The following is a 14,895-nucleotide window of genomic DNA, read 5'->3' as shown; positions in this document are numbered from 1 at the left end:
GATTCCAGAACAGAAATAACCAACAATATGTACAAAGATTTAATCAAGGATACCAAAGGAATCAACCAGAACCAATGGACGTGGATTCCAGTGTCCACAAACAAACTCAACACGAACAAACATACGCCAAACGGAATTTTGAAGAACTTAAAAGAACACCACAACCTCCATCTAAAATTCAACGCATAAATAATATTCAGGAAACAGCTTTTTTAGGCTAAAGACAGGACTCCCATACATTTATAGGTACTGCGGAGTAACAGGAAGAAAACTAAAGGTCCTAATTGACACAGGAGCCACTTGTTGCTATTGCAAACCAGACACTTTTTTGTATAGAGATAAATTAGATATAATTAAAAGAGTAAAAACAATTAACGGATTCACCATTATTGAAGAATATAGTGATGTAAATATCTTCAATACGATACAGAGATTTTATGTAATAGAAAATTTAGAAGCAGATATGCTAATAGGACTTAATATTTTGAAAAAAGCAGGAGTTGTAATAGATTTAAAGAATTAAATATTAAAATATAATAACAAAACGGAAAAAATTTATATTGAAAATAATAATGGAAATTTTAATACTACCTTGGGAAGCTCAAATGCTCCTATGGCGCCCGCTGATGAATTATGCCAGCAATTATGTAATTTAAGTACTACTCTGGGACAAAAAGATCCTAGACAGCCAGCGAAGAATAATACCGCTTATAACAATTTAAAAAATGGAAATAATTTAAGTACTACTCTGGGACAAGAAGATCCTAGAAAGCCAGCGAAGAATAATACCGCTTATACTAATTTAAAAAATGGAAATATTGAATATTTGAAAACGGAAATAAAGAATGAAATCGAAAAAATTCATTCAAATATAAATACAAATTTACCCTTTAGAACGGACGTTAAAGCTGAAATACGCACAATTGTTGAAACTCCCATATGGAGTAAACAATACCCATACCCCTTGTCCGTTAATACTTTTGTGAACAATGAAATAAAGAATCTATTAGATAATGGTATAATACGTCCAAGTAAAAGCCCCTACAACTCTCCAATATGGGTTGTACCGAAGAAAGGAATAAATGAAAATGGTTCACCAAAACTTAGGCTAGTTATAGATTATAAGAAAATTAATGAAAATACAGTTCCCGATAAATACCCTATCCCAGACACAAATGTTATATTAGCAAATTTAGGAACAGCAAAATACTTCTCTACTCTAGATTTAGAGTCAGGTTTCCATCAAATTACAATGCAGGAAAAGGAAAAAACAGCTTTTAGTGTCAACAATGGCAAATATGAATATTTAAGACTACCTTTCGGATTAAGGAATGCCCCTAGCATATTTCAAAGAGCGATGGATAATATATTACGCAGTTATGTAGGAAAGTTTTGTCATGTATATATCGATGACATAATAATATATTCAAATAATATAGAGGAACATAGAGAACACTTACAGATAATAGTCAAGACACTTAAGGATGCCAATATGAAAATATCTTTAGAAAAATCCAAATTTTATGAAACCGAAGTCGAGTTTTTAGGATATATGGTTGCCCAAGGAATTATTAAAACCGACCCAAAAAAAATTGAGTGCATTAAACACTTCCCTATCCCATCTACCTTGAGACAATTACGAAGTTTCTTAGGAATTACAGGATACTATAGAAAATTTATTCAAGACTATGCTTTAATAGCAAAACCCGTAACCAGATACTTGTCAGGAGAAAATGGAAGAATTTCCCAACATATGTCAAAGAAAGTAAAACTGGATTTAGACCAAGAGGCAGTTATTGCATGTGAAAAACTCAAAAATCTATTAGCAAATCAAATTGAACTGGCACAACCAGACTATACAAAAAAATTTATTTTAACTACGGACGCATCAAATGTTGCAGTCGGAGGAGTTCTGTCCCAAGAAGATAAACCAATCACGTTCATATCGAAGACATTAAATAACACTGAATTAAATTACGCAACAAATGAGAAAGAGTTATATGCTATCGTATTTGCTTTGAAAACTTTAAGGAATTACCTTTATGGCGTTACAAACTTAGAAATCCACACGGATCATCAACCTTTAACATTTGCAGTTTCTACCCGTAATCCTAATGCTAAAATGAAGCGATGGCATGCATTAATCGAAGAATATTCTCCAAAAATCATATACAAACCGGGAAAAACTAACGTTGTAGCAGACGCTATTTCACGACAATACTTACACAATATATCAGACATTTCAAGTAACAACACTCAACATTCAGCAGAAAGTAGCGACAATATAAATATAACAGAAACAACCCGACCACTAAATCAATATTCGCAACAGATATTACTGAGTAAAGCCAGATTCACCATACATGAATCAATTACAAATTTCGGAAAAACACGGCACATTATAGTTTATGATACATTGATTATGACAATTTGATAAATATACTTAAAGAATTTTTGAAACGAAATGTGGTTACAGGTATACATTGCACCGTAGAAGATTTGTACGAAATAAAATCCAAATTATTAGAAACATTCAATATTAAATTTCTTTATACTAAAAACTTCCCAACAGACATAACTAACACAGAAGATCAAAACATGATTGTCGAGCAAACACACAATCGAGCACATCGAAATTTTAGAGAAAACTTAAAACAAATATGTAAATTATATTATTGGCCAGACATGACCAAACAGTTTAAGGAATATGTTCGAAATTGTGACATATGTAACAAAAACAAATACAATCGCCACCCTCAAAGAGTGCCAATCGGTGAAGCTCCTATACCAGAAAGGGAAGGAGAACAAATTCATATAGACATATTTTTTGTACAGAAATTAAAGTTCTTAACAGCAGTAGACGCTTATTCCAAATACTTAGTAATCAAACATATAGATGACAGAATAGACCTAGATCAAAAGGTCCTTGACATACTTCAAAGCTTTCCCGAGACAAAACACATTACCTGCGATAATGAACCAGTTCAATTCAAATCTTTAATGCAGAGAATGAACATCGACATTTATTATTGCACCCCGAAACATAGTACCACAAATGGTCAAGTTGAAAGAGTACATTCAACCCTAATAGAACTATATAGCGTATAGATTACATGTGTCCAATGTTAGACAGTTTTACTGATGAAGAATATAAAATTCTGTTAGTTGGCCAGATTAAAGATAAAATTATTGGAAGTGCTAGAAGATCAATTTTAATTAATGGAAATCCACTTTCATGGCCAGAAATAAGAAAAGTCCTTATAGATAATCATGGCGAAAAGAATTCAGTCGATGAACTTATTGACAAAATTAGAATTTGTAGATGTACTTCTACAATTGAAACTTTTTATAATTCCCTTAATACTTTATTATGTCGGTTAAATAGCGCATCAACTTTTTGTGACAATAGCTCTTCTAGTATAAATAGTGAAAGCAATGCTAGGATTGCTTTAAACTCATTTAAATATGGTTTACCCGAGCCTGTCAAAAGCATTATTGTAAGCAGGAATCCAAAAACTTTAAAAGACGCATATGAAATTATAAAATCAAATGGTTACTTGAACTATAAACATCACCAAACAGCTCATGGAAAGAATAACTGTGAACATACTCGTTATGTTAATAACATGAATTTTTCTTCTCATAGGCAACATAATAATTATAACAGAGAAGCTAATATGAGCAATTATGTTAATCAACAGAATAGTCAGCTATTTAATTACAGCAATAGAGCAAACGATACATTTAGTCAACAGCATAGACAACAGAACAGCAACAATAACATTAATAACAATCAGCGACAAAATAACTCAAATAGTGTAACATTAAACTCTTCTACTCAACCCAGTTTTAATAGCAACTACAGCAACCAAACATACAGAATTAATCGCAACTCGAGTAGTTTTTTCAATCAGAATAATAATAACAATAATGAACGACTGTTAAATAACAGAAGTAATAACCGTTTTCGCAGTGAAACAGTTGTAGAGCCTATGGAAATAGGAGTCAATGAAAACGAACAAAATTTTCAATTAGAGGGCCAAGGAAGTTACCCTATATAACAGTTGAAACAAACGTGAGAAAACTTAAGTTCATAATAGATACAGGTGCAGAATTTAGTATCATAAACCCAAATATTTGTAATCCCAAATGGAGAATAAAATCTCGTTCTATTACTTTAAAAGTTATAAATCAAACTGTTACTACAGACGTACAGTATAGCTTTCCATTGTTTAAAGAATTTCATAAATCAAATTTTAATGTTAATTTCCTGGAATTTAAATTTCATAACTACTTTGATGGTCTAATAGGTAACAATATATTGCTTAATTTGAGTTGTAAAATCGATTACGAGAATAGAGTTTTAATAACAAAAGATGCAACATTACCAATTTATTTTTGCGAAGAAGAAGAATTAACAGTAGATGATTATCGAAAAAATAAACATTTGGAAATATTTATTAATGAAGAAAAAGAAATAGTAGAACATTCGTCACTTAGTATGTTTCCTAATCCTTTAAGTTCTAAAGATCAAGAAGTTTTAAAGACTGTTGTAAATAAGTTTAAAGATATTTTTTATAAAGATGGTGAAAACTTATCTTTCAGTAGTGAAATTCGTCATCGAATAAATACAAAAACTGACACTCCTATATATAGTAAACTGTATAGGTACCCTGTCATACATCGGGCAGAAGTGAACAGGCAAATACAGGAAATGCTAGCGCAAAATATTATATATCCGAGTTGTAGTCCTTACAATTCCCCATTATGGGTTGTGCCCAAAAAACCAGATAACAGTGGTAAGCAAAAATGGCGAATTTTAATTGACTACAGAAAACTAAATGAACAAACAGTAGACGACAAGTTCCCACTTCCAAATATAGAAGATTTATTTGATAAGTTGGGAAAATGCTGTTATTTCAGCACAATTGATCTTGCTAAGGGATACCACCAAATTGAAGTGCACCCCGACGATAGGGGACAGACAGCTTTTTCAACTGCAAGTGGCCATTACGAATTTAATCGTATGCCATTTGGCCTAAAAACAGCCCCTGCAACTTTTCAACGATTAATAAATCATGTATTAAGAGATCATATAAATAAAATTTGCGTTGTATACCTAGATATTTTGATATTTTCAACAAGTTTTCAGGAACACATAGAATCCATTAAAAAAATATTTAGCACTTTACGACATACAAATTTAAAGATACGAATAGATAAATGTCATTTTGCTGCATTGACCACAAAATTTTTAGGACACCTTGTAACAGGTGAAGGTATCAAACCTGATCCCTCAAAAATTGAAGCAATAAACAGAATGCAACCACCTTCAAACATAAAGGAAATCAAAAGATTTTTAGGAATCACCGGTTATTACCGCAAATTTATGCGAGACTATGCGAAAGATGCATTCCCCACGGTTCGTCTTTTAAAGCAAAATGCTGTGTTGGATTATAGAAGCCAAGAATTCCTAAATTAATTTGAAACGTTAAAAAAACTTATTACTAGTGAGCCAGTGTTACAAGCCCCAGATTTTAATAAAAAGTTCATCCTTACAACTGATGCTTCACAATTCGCAATTGGGTCAGTTTTAAGCCAACAAGGCCATCCAATTTGCTATGCATCTCGAACGTTGTCTGACCATGAAATTCGTTACTCAACCATAGAGAAAGAAGCACTTGCTGTTGTCTAGTCAGTGAAACATTTTCACACATATCTGTACGGTCGCAAATTTCTAATTCAGACTGACCACCGACCATTAGTTTGGCTACATAATTTTAGAGAACCAAATATGAAACTTCAGAGAGGTGGAAAATCCTACTTAATGAGTACGACTTTGATATATCGCATATTAAAGGCAAATATAACACAGTCGCTGATGTTCTAAGTAGATACTGTGTAAAAGATGAAGTTAAACATTTAGGAAATGTGAATATTTTTAATAGCCAATTACGTGAAGAAAACCAAGTTAATAGAGCAAGTGATGAACGAGTTGACATTATGTCAACAGCTGCAACAATACATAGCGCATTTGAAGATAACTTGGATTATATATTTATAACAGAAAAAGCAATCAATTATTACAAAAATCAAATATACTTAAGTTATGGAGAGAAAGAAAAATGTGTAGTAAAAATTGTAAACAAAAAGGTTCAAAATCACGTAGAAATTACTCCGGAATCTGATCTTTGCAATATTATGCAAGGTATATTAATAGACAAAGGTATCATGTGTATCTATTGCGAAAATAATGATCTTTTTATCGTGTTTCAAAGAGTTTTTGTTCGTAATTTTGGTAACAGATCTTTGACATTGTATCGATCAAATATAAAGCTAATTGAAATTACTGACAAAAACGATATATTGACTATCATTGAAAATGAGCATCTTCGCAATAACCACCGAGGCATACAAGAAGTATTTTTAGAGTTGAAGAATAAATACTTTTACCCGAAGCTTTATAAAACAGTAACACGATAGAAATCCCCCAAAACTTCCCTACCAAATTACAGAAACCCCTACACACCTTAATGACATAGTCCATATAGACATTTGGTACCCTTGTAGGAATAAAATGTATCTCACCACCATAGATAAATTCTCAAAGTATGCAACATTTCATAAATTAAATGATAGAAATTGGATTGCAATAATAGCAGCTTTAAAAGAACGTATTTAATTTTTAGGGAAAATGAATAAACTTATCTTCGATAACGATCGCTGTATATTACACAGAGCTGTTAAATTATTTTTAAGTAAACAAAATATTGAGTCCCACGTAACTACGCCGTACCTAAAGACAGGTAATTATGACATTGAAAGATTACACGGTACACTTAATGAGCATCTAAGGGTATTAGAAACAGACACTAGCGATAAAACGAAAGACTTAGACGACAAACTTTTTGAAAATTTTAACGCATATAATAGAACAATTCATTCTACCACAAAAAAGCGACCAATTGATTTTATAATAAAAAACTTTGTCAAAGAAGAGATAAATGAATTATGTAAAGAGTTTGAACAACAAAAAATTCAAAGAGTAAATAAATTGAATAAAAGTAGAAAGGCTGAACCAAATCAAATAGAAAACATTGTATTTAATAGGCAAATTGCGAAAACTAAACCTAAATATAAAAAACTTGAAAAGTATTATCGCCAAGGTAATTATGTTGTGGATTCTTCGAATAATAGAAAAATAAAATATTACAAAAGTCAATTTAAACGAAAATATAATTTGAACAATGAAAATGTTAACTAATTTTATTATAATTTCATTTAATTTAAATTTAAAAATTTTCAATAACTGTAATAAAATTAAATACCTTGTAAACTAAATATTTGCGAGGACACAAATAACTTAAGGGTGGAGGAGTTACATAATAGCCCTATATACTTACTTATACTTATTCTAATCGTACTCTTAATTCTAACTTAGTCTTACTCTTATATTTAATTACCTATGTATGCTTACTCTTATTTAAACTACTCCCACTCACACTTTACATACTTTCTCCCATTACCTCTACTCTCTCCTACACTCATTGATATGACTGTAAAATAGTTAAGCTTTTAGCTAATAAGGATTATGTAAAGAGTTTGAGTTGAATAAAGACACTTGATAGAAGAAAACATTCAACATCGTTTCTATATACATTAAGCAATCGATACCAAGTTGCGTAAAAATATGAACTATACATATTTATGCTAATTAACCGTTTTGAGGTTATTGGAGTTGTCATATAGCCATAACGACAGTGTATTTGGAAAAATTTCACAATCTTATATTAAGGTGTAGAATCCATTTTTTAAGTACATATGCACTAAGCAATCTATACCAAGTTGCGTAAAAATATGAACTATACATATTTATGCTAATTAGCTGTTTCGAGGTTATTGGAGATGTCATATAGCCATAACGACAGTGTATTTGGAAAAATTTCACAATCTTATATTAAGGTGTAGAATCGATTTTGTATTACATATGCACTAAGTAGCCGATACCAAGTTGCGTAAAAATATGAACTATACATATTTATGCTAATTAGCTGTATTGAGGTTATTGGAGTTGTCATATAGCCATAACGACAGTGTATTTGGAAAAATTGTACAATATTATATTAAGGTGTAGAACCGATTTTTTAGTACGTATACATTAAGCAATCGATACCAAGTTGCGTAAAAATATGAACTATACATATTTATGCTAATTAGCTGTTTTGAGGTTATTGGAGTTGTCATATAGCCATAACGACAGTGCATTTGGAAAAATCTCACAATGTTATATTAAGGCGTAGAATCGATTTTGTATTATATATGCACTAAGTAACCGATACCAAGTTGCGTAAAAATATGAACTATACATATTTATGCTAATTAGGTGTTTTGAGGTTATTGGAGATGTCATATAGCCATAACGACAGTGTATTTGGAAAAATTTCACAATCTTATATTAAGGTTTAGAATCGATTTTGTATTACATATGCACTAAGTAGTCGATACCAAGTTGCGTAAAAATATGAACTATACATATATATGCTAATTAGCTGTTTTGAGGTTATTGGAGTTGTCATATAGCCATAACGACAGTGTATTTGGAAAAATTTCACAATCTTATATTAAGGCGTAGAATCGATTTTGTATTATATATGCACTAAGTAACCGATACCAAGTTGCGTAAAAATATGAACTATACATATTTATGCTAATTAACCGTTTTGAGGTTATTGGAGTTGTCATATAGCCATAACGACAGTGTATTTGGAAAAATTTCACAATCTTATATTAAGGTGTAGAATCCATTTTTTAGCACACATACATTAAGCAATCGATACCAAGTTGCGTAAAAATATGAACTATACATATTTATGCTAATTAACCGTTTTGAGGTTATTGGAGTTGTCATATAGCCATAACGACAGTGTATTTGGAAAAATTTCACAATCTTATATTAAGGTGTAGAATCGATTTTTTAAGTACATATGCACTAAGCAATCTATACCAAGTTGCGTAAAAATATGAACTATACATATTTATGCTAATTAACCGTTTTGAGGTTATTGGAGATGTCATATAGCTATAAAGACAGTGTATTTGGAAAAATTTCACAATCTTATATTAAGGTGTAGAATCGATTTTATAGTACATATGGAGTAAGAAATCGATACCAAGTTGCGTAAAAATATGAACTATACATATTTATGCTAATTAGCCATTTTGAGGTTATTGGAGATGTCATATAGCCGTAACGACAGTGTATTTGGAAAAATTTCACAATCTTATATTAAGGTGTAGAATCGATTTTGTAGTACATATGCACTAAGTAGCCGATACCAAGTTGCGTAAAAATATGAACTATACATATTTATGCTAATTAGCTGTTTTGAGGTTATTGGAGTTGTCATATAGCCGTAACGACAGTGTATTTGAAAAATTTCACAATCTTATATTAAGGTGTAGAATCGATTTTTTAGTACATATGCACTAAGTAATCGATACCAAGTTGCGTAAAAATATGAACTATACATATTTATGCTAATTAACCGTTTTGAGGTTATTGGAGTTGTCATATAGCCATAACGACAGTGTATTTGGAAAAATTTCACAATCTTATATTAAGGTGTAGAATCGATTTTTTAGTACATATGCACTAAGCAATCGATACCAAGTTGCGTAAAAATATGAACTATACATATTTATGCTAATTAGCTGTTTTGAGGTTATTGGAATTGTCATATAGCCATAACGACAGTGTATTTGGAAAAATTTCATAATCTTATATAAAGGTGTAGAATCCATTTTTTAGTCCATATGCACTAAGCAATCGATACCAAGTTGCGTAAAAATATGAACTATACATATTTATGCTAATTGGCTGTTTTGAGGTTATTGGAGTTGTCATATAGCCATAACGACAGTGTATTTGGAAAAATTTCACAATCTTATATTAAGGTGTAGAATCGATTTTTTAGTACATATGCACTAAGTAACCGATACCAAGTTGCGTAAAAATATGAACTATACATATTTATGCTAATTAACCGTTTTGAGGTTATTGGAGTTGTCATATAGCCATAACGACAGTGTATTTGGAAAAATTTCACAATCTTATATTAAGGTGTAGAATCGATTTTTTAGTACATATACATTAAGCAATCGATACCAAGTTGCGTAAAAATATGAACTTTACATATTTATGCTAATTAGCTGTTTTGAGGTTATTGGAGTTGTCATATAGCCATAACGACAGTGTATTTGGAAAAATTTCACAATCTTATATTAAGGTGTAGAATCGATTTTTTAGTACATATGCACTAAGTAACCGATACCAAGTTGCGTAAAAATATGAACTATACATATTTATGCTAATTAGCCGTTTCGAGGTTATTGGAGATGTCATATAGCCATAACGACAGTGTATTTGGAAAAATTTCACAATCTTATATTAAGGTGTAGAATCGATTTTGTAGTACATATGCACTAAGTAGTCGATACCAAGTTGCGTAAAAATATGAACTATACATATTTATGCTAATTAGCTGTTTTGAGGTTATTGGAGTTGTCATATAGCCATAACGACAGTGTATTTGGAAAAATTTCACAATCTTATATTAAGGTGTAGAATCGATTTTTTAGTACATATACATTAAGCACTCGATACCAAGTTGCGTAAAAATATGAACTATACATATTTATGCTAATTAGACGTTTTGAGGTTATTGGAGTTGTCATATAGCCGTAACGACAGTGTATTTGGAAAAATTTCACAATCTTATATTAAGGTGTAGAATCGATTTTTTAGTACATATGCACTAAGCAATCGATACCAAGTTGCGTAAAAATATGAACTATACATATTTATGCTAATTAACCGTTTTGAGGTTATTGGAGTTGTCATATAGCCATAACGACAGTGTATTTGGAAAAATTTCACAATCTTATATTAAGGTGTAGAATCGATTTTTTAGTACATATGCACTAAGCAATCGATACCCAGTTTCGTAAAAATATGAACTATACATATTTATGCTAATTAACCGTTTTGAGGTTATTGGAGTTGTCATATAGCCATAACGACAGTGTATTTGGAAAAATTTCACAATCTTATATTAAGGTGTAGAATCGATATTTTAGTACATATGCACTAAGCAATCGATACCAAGTTGCGTAAAAATATGAACTATACATATTTATGCTAATTAACCGTTTCGAGGTTATTGGAGATGTCATATAGCCATAACGACAGTGTATTTGGAAAAATTTCACAATCTTATATTAAGGTGTAGAATCGATTTTTTAGTACATATGCACTAAGCAATCGATACCAAGTTGCGTAAAAATATGAACTATACATATTTATGCTAATTAACCGTTTTGAGGTTATTGGAGATGTCATATAGCCGTAACGACAGTGTATTTGGAAAAATTTCACAATCTTATATTAAGGTGTAGAATACATTTTTTAGTACATATACATTAAGCACTCGATACCAAGTTGCGTAAAAATATGAACTATACATATTTATGCTAATTAGCTGTTTTGAGGTTATTGGAGATGTCATATAGCCGTAACGACAGTGTATTTGGAAAAATTTCACAATCTTATATTAAGGTGTAGAATCGATTTTTTAGTACATATACATTAAGCACTCGATACCAAGTTGCGTAAAAATATGAACTATACATATTTATGCTAATTAACCGTTTTGAGGTTATTGGAGTTGTCATATAGCCATAACGACAGTGTATTTGGAAAAATTTCACAATCTTATATTAAGGTGTAGAATCCATTTTTTAGTACATATACATTAAGCAATCGATACCAAGTTGCGTAAAAATATGAACTATACATATTTATGCTAATTAACCGTTTTGAGGTTATTGGAGTTGTCATATAGCCATAACGACAGTGTATTTGGAAAAATTTCACAATCTTATATTAAGGTGTAGAATCCATTTTTTAGTACATATACATTAAGCAATCGATACCAAGTTGCGTAAAAATATGAACTATACATATTTATGCTAATTAGCTGTTTTGAGGTTATTGGAGATGTCATATAGCCATAACGACAGTGTATTTGGAAAAATTTCACAATCTTATATTAAGGTGTAGAATCGATTTTTTAGTCCATATGCACTAAACAATCGATACCAAGTTGCGTAAAAATATGAACTATACATATTTATGCTAATTAGCTGTTTCGAGGTTATTGGAGATGTCATATAGCCGTAACGACAGTGTATTTGGAAAAATTTCACAATCTTATATTAAGGTGTAGAATCCATTTTTTAGTACATATACATTAAGCACTCGATACCAAGTTGCGTAAAAATATGAACTATACATATTTATGCTAATTAGCTGTTTCGAGGTTATTGGAGATGTCATATAGCCGTAACGACAGTGTATTTGGAAAAATTTCACAATCTTATATTAAGGTGTAGAATCCATTTTTTAGTACATATACATTAAGCAGTCGATACCAAGTTGCGTAAAAATATGAACTATACATATGTATGCTAATTAACCGTTTTGAGGTTATTGGAGTTGTCATATAGCCATAACGACAGTGTATTTGGAAAAATTTCACAATCTTATATTAAGGTGTAGAATCGATTTTTTAGTACAGATGCACTAAGCAATCTATACCAAGCTGCGTAAAAATATGAACTATACATATTTATGCTAATTAGCTGTTTTGAGGTTATTGGAGTTGTCATATAGCCATAACGACAGTGTATTTGGAAAAATTTCACAATCTTATATTAAGGTGTAGAATCCATTTTTTAGTACATATGCACTAAGTAACCGATACCAAGTTGCAGAAAAATATGAACTTTACAAATTTATACTAATTAGCTGTTTTGAGGTTATTGGAGATGTCATATAGCCGTAACGACAGTGTATTTGGAAAAATTTCACAATCTTATATTAAGGTGTAGAATCGATTTTTTAGTACACATACATTAAGCACTCGATACCAAGTTGCGTAAAAATATGAACTATACATATTTATGCTAATTAGCCTTTTTGAGGTTATTGGAGATGTCATATAGCCATAACGACAGTGTATTTGGAAAAATTTCACAATCTTATATTAAGGTGTAGAATCCATTTTTTAGCACACATACATTAAGCACTCGATACCAAGTTGCGTAAAAATATGAACTATACATATTTATGTTAATTAGCCTTTTTGAAGTTATTGGAGATGTCATATAGCCGTAACGACAGTGTATTTGGAAAAATTTCACAATCTTATATTAAGGTGTAGAATCCATTTTTTAGCACACATACATTAAGCAATCTATACCAAGTTGCGAACAAATATGAGCTATACATATTTATGCTAATTAGCCTTTTTGAAGTTATTGGAGATGTCATATAGCCATAACGACAGTGTATTTGGAAAAATTTCACAATCTTATATTAAGGTGTAGAATCCATTTTTTAGCACACATACATTAAGCACTCGATACCAAGTTGCGTAAAAATATGAACTGTACATATTTATGCTAATTAGCCGTTTTAAGGTTATTGGAGATGTCATATAGCCGTAACGACAGTGTATTTGGAAAAATTTCACAATCTTATATTAAGGTGTAGAATCCATTTTTTAGTACATATACATTAAGCAATCGATACCAAGTTGCGTAAAAATATGAACTATATATATTTATGCTAATTAACCGTTTTGAGGTTATTGGAGATGTCATATAGCCGTAACGACAGTGTATTTGGAAAAATTTCACAATCTTATATTAAGGTGTAGAATCGATTTTTTAGCACACATACATTAAGCACTCGATACCAAGTTGCGTAAAAATATGAACTATACATATTTATGTTAATTAGCCTTTTTGAGGTTATTGGAGATGTCATATAGCCATAACGACAGTGTATTTGGAAAAATTTCACAATCTTATATTAAGGTGTAGAATCCATTTTTTAGCACACATACATTAAGCACTCGATACCAAGTTGCGTAAAAATATGAACTATACATATTTATGCTAAGCTTCGTTGCTCTATTTCAGTTCGTACGTCTGGAATTCTTAAGTCGCGTTGGATGTTCTCATTTCGGATATACCACGGTGCTCCGGTGATTTTACGAAGAATTTTTGATTGCGCACGACGAAGAATTTCGATGTTGCTGCTACTCGCGTTGCCCCACAGCTCACACCCATAGGTCCAGATTGGTTTTAAAACAGTGTTGTATATAATGATTTTATACTCCAGACTCAGGGCTGAGCGAGAGTTAATAAGCCAGTGCAAAGAACGTGCCTTTAACTTAAGGTAAGTCCTTTTAGCCTCTATGTGGTTTCGCCAAGTAAGTCGCCTATCCAGATGGACCCCTAGGTAAGTAACATGATTTCTTTGTGGTATTTGTACGCTGTTCAGTGTCAAAGGCGAACAGCTGCTCTTGTTTAGGGTAAATGTAACTTGCTTACATTTTTGCTCGTTAACCTTTATCCTGCAGTTTGCGAGCCAGTTGGCCACAGCTACGATATGATTTCCTAGCAGCGCATTTGCATGAATTGGGCACTTGGAGCGGCTGATTATTGCAGTGTCATCGGCAAAAGTAGACATAGTCAAGCGGTCGCTTACTGGGATATCTGAAGTGAATAAAACATATAGCATTGGGCCAAGAACACTACCTTGTGGTACACCAGCTTCAATCGTTTGGGCTTCAGATGTAGTGGTGTTACATCGAACTACAAAATTTCGATCATAAAGGTAGGACTTAAACAGTTCGTGGGTGTTTTGCGGGAGAAGCGTTTTTATTTTGTACATAAGACCATCTAACCATACTCGATCAAAAGCCTGCGCGACATCAAGAAATATTGCAGAACAATATTCCCCTTTTTCAAAAGCTGTTCGAATTTCAG

The 14,895-nt window shown here is 31.4% G+C and overlaps 1 protein-coding gene across 1 annotated transcript; it reads left to right on the top strand.

The window, feature by feature from the left end:
- Positions 1-613: 613 nt before the first annotated feature.
- Positions 614-4,061, top strand: LOC125779964 (GATA zinc finger domain-containing protein 15-like). Its single transcript, XM_049461271.1, has 2 exons — positions 614-1,107; positions 3,647-4,061. Exons 1-2 carry the CDS (start codon positions 614-616, stop codon positions 4,059-4,061), a joined length of 909 nt encoding a protein of 302 aa, XP_049317228.1.
- The last annotated feature ends 10,834 nt before the right edge of the window (positions 4,062-14,895 follow it).

This window comes from Bactrocera dorsalis, unplaced genomic scaffold, assembly GCF_023373825.1.
Source record: "Bactrocera dorsalis isolate Fly_Bdor unplaced genomic scaffold, ASM2337382v1 BdCtg019, whole genome shotgun sequence".
NCBI lineage: Eukaryota > Metazoa > Arthropoda > Insecta > Diptera > Tephritidae > Bactrocera > Bactrocera dorsalis.
The sequence above is the reverse complement of the archived record's forward strand: the minus strand, read 5'-3'. Positions and strand labels throughout refer to the sequence as shown.

Excerpts from the sequence above, each read along its gene's own strand:
- LOC125779964 (XM_049461271.1), top strand. The coding sequence starts at position 614 with ATGGCGCCCGCTGATGAATTATGCCAGCAATTATGTAATTTAAGTACT. Across the intron at positions 1,108-3,646 it reads AATGGTTCACCAAAACTTAG|GCAACATAATAATTATAACA; the intron begins GCTAGTTATAGA and ends TTCTTCTCATAG.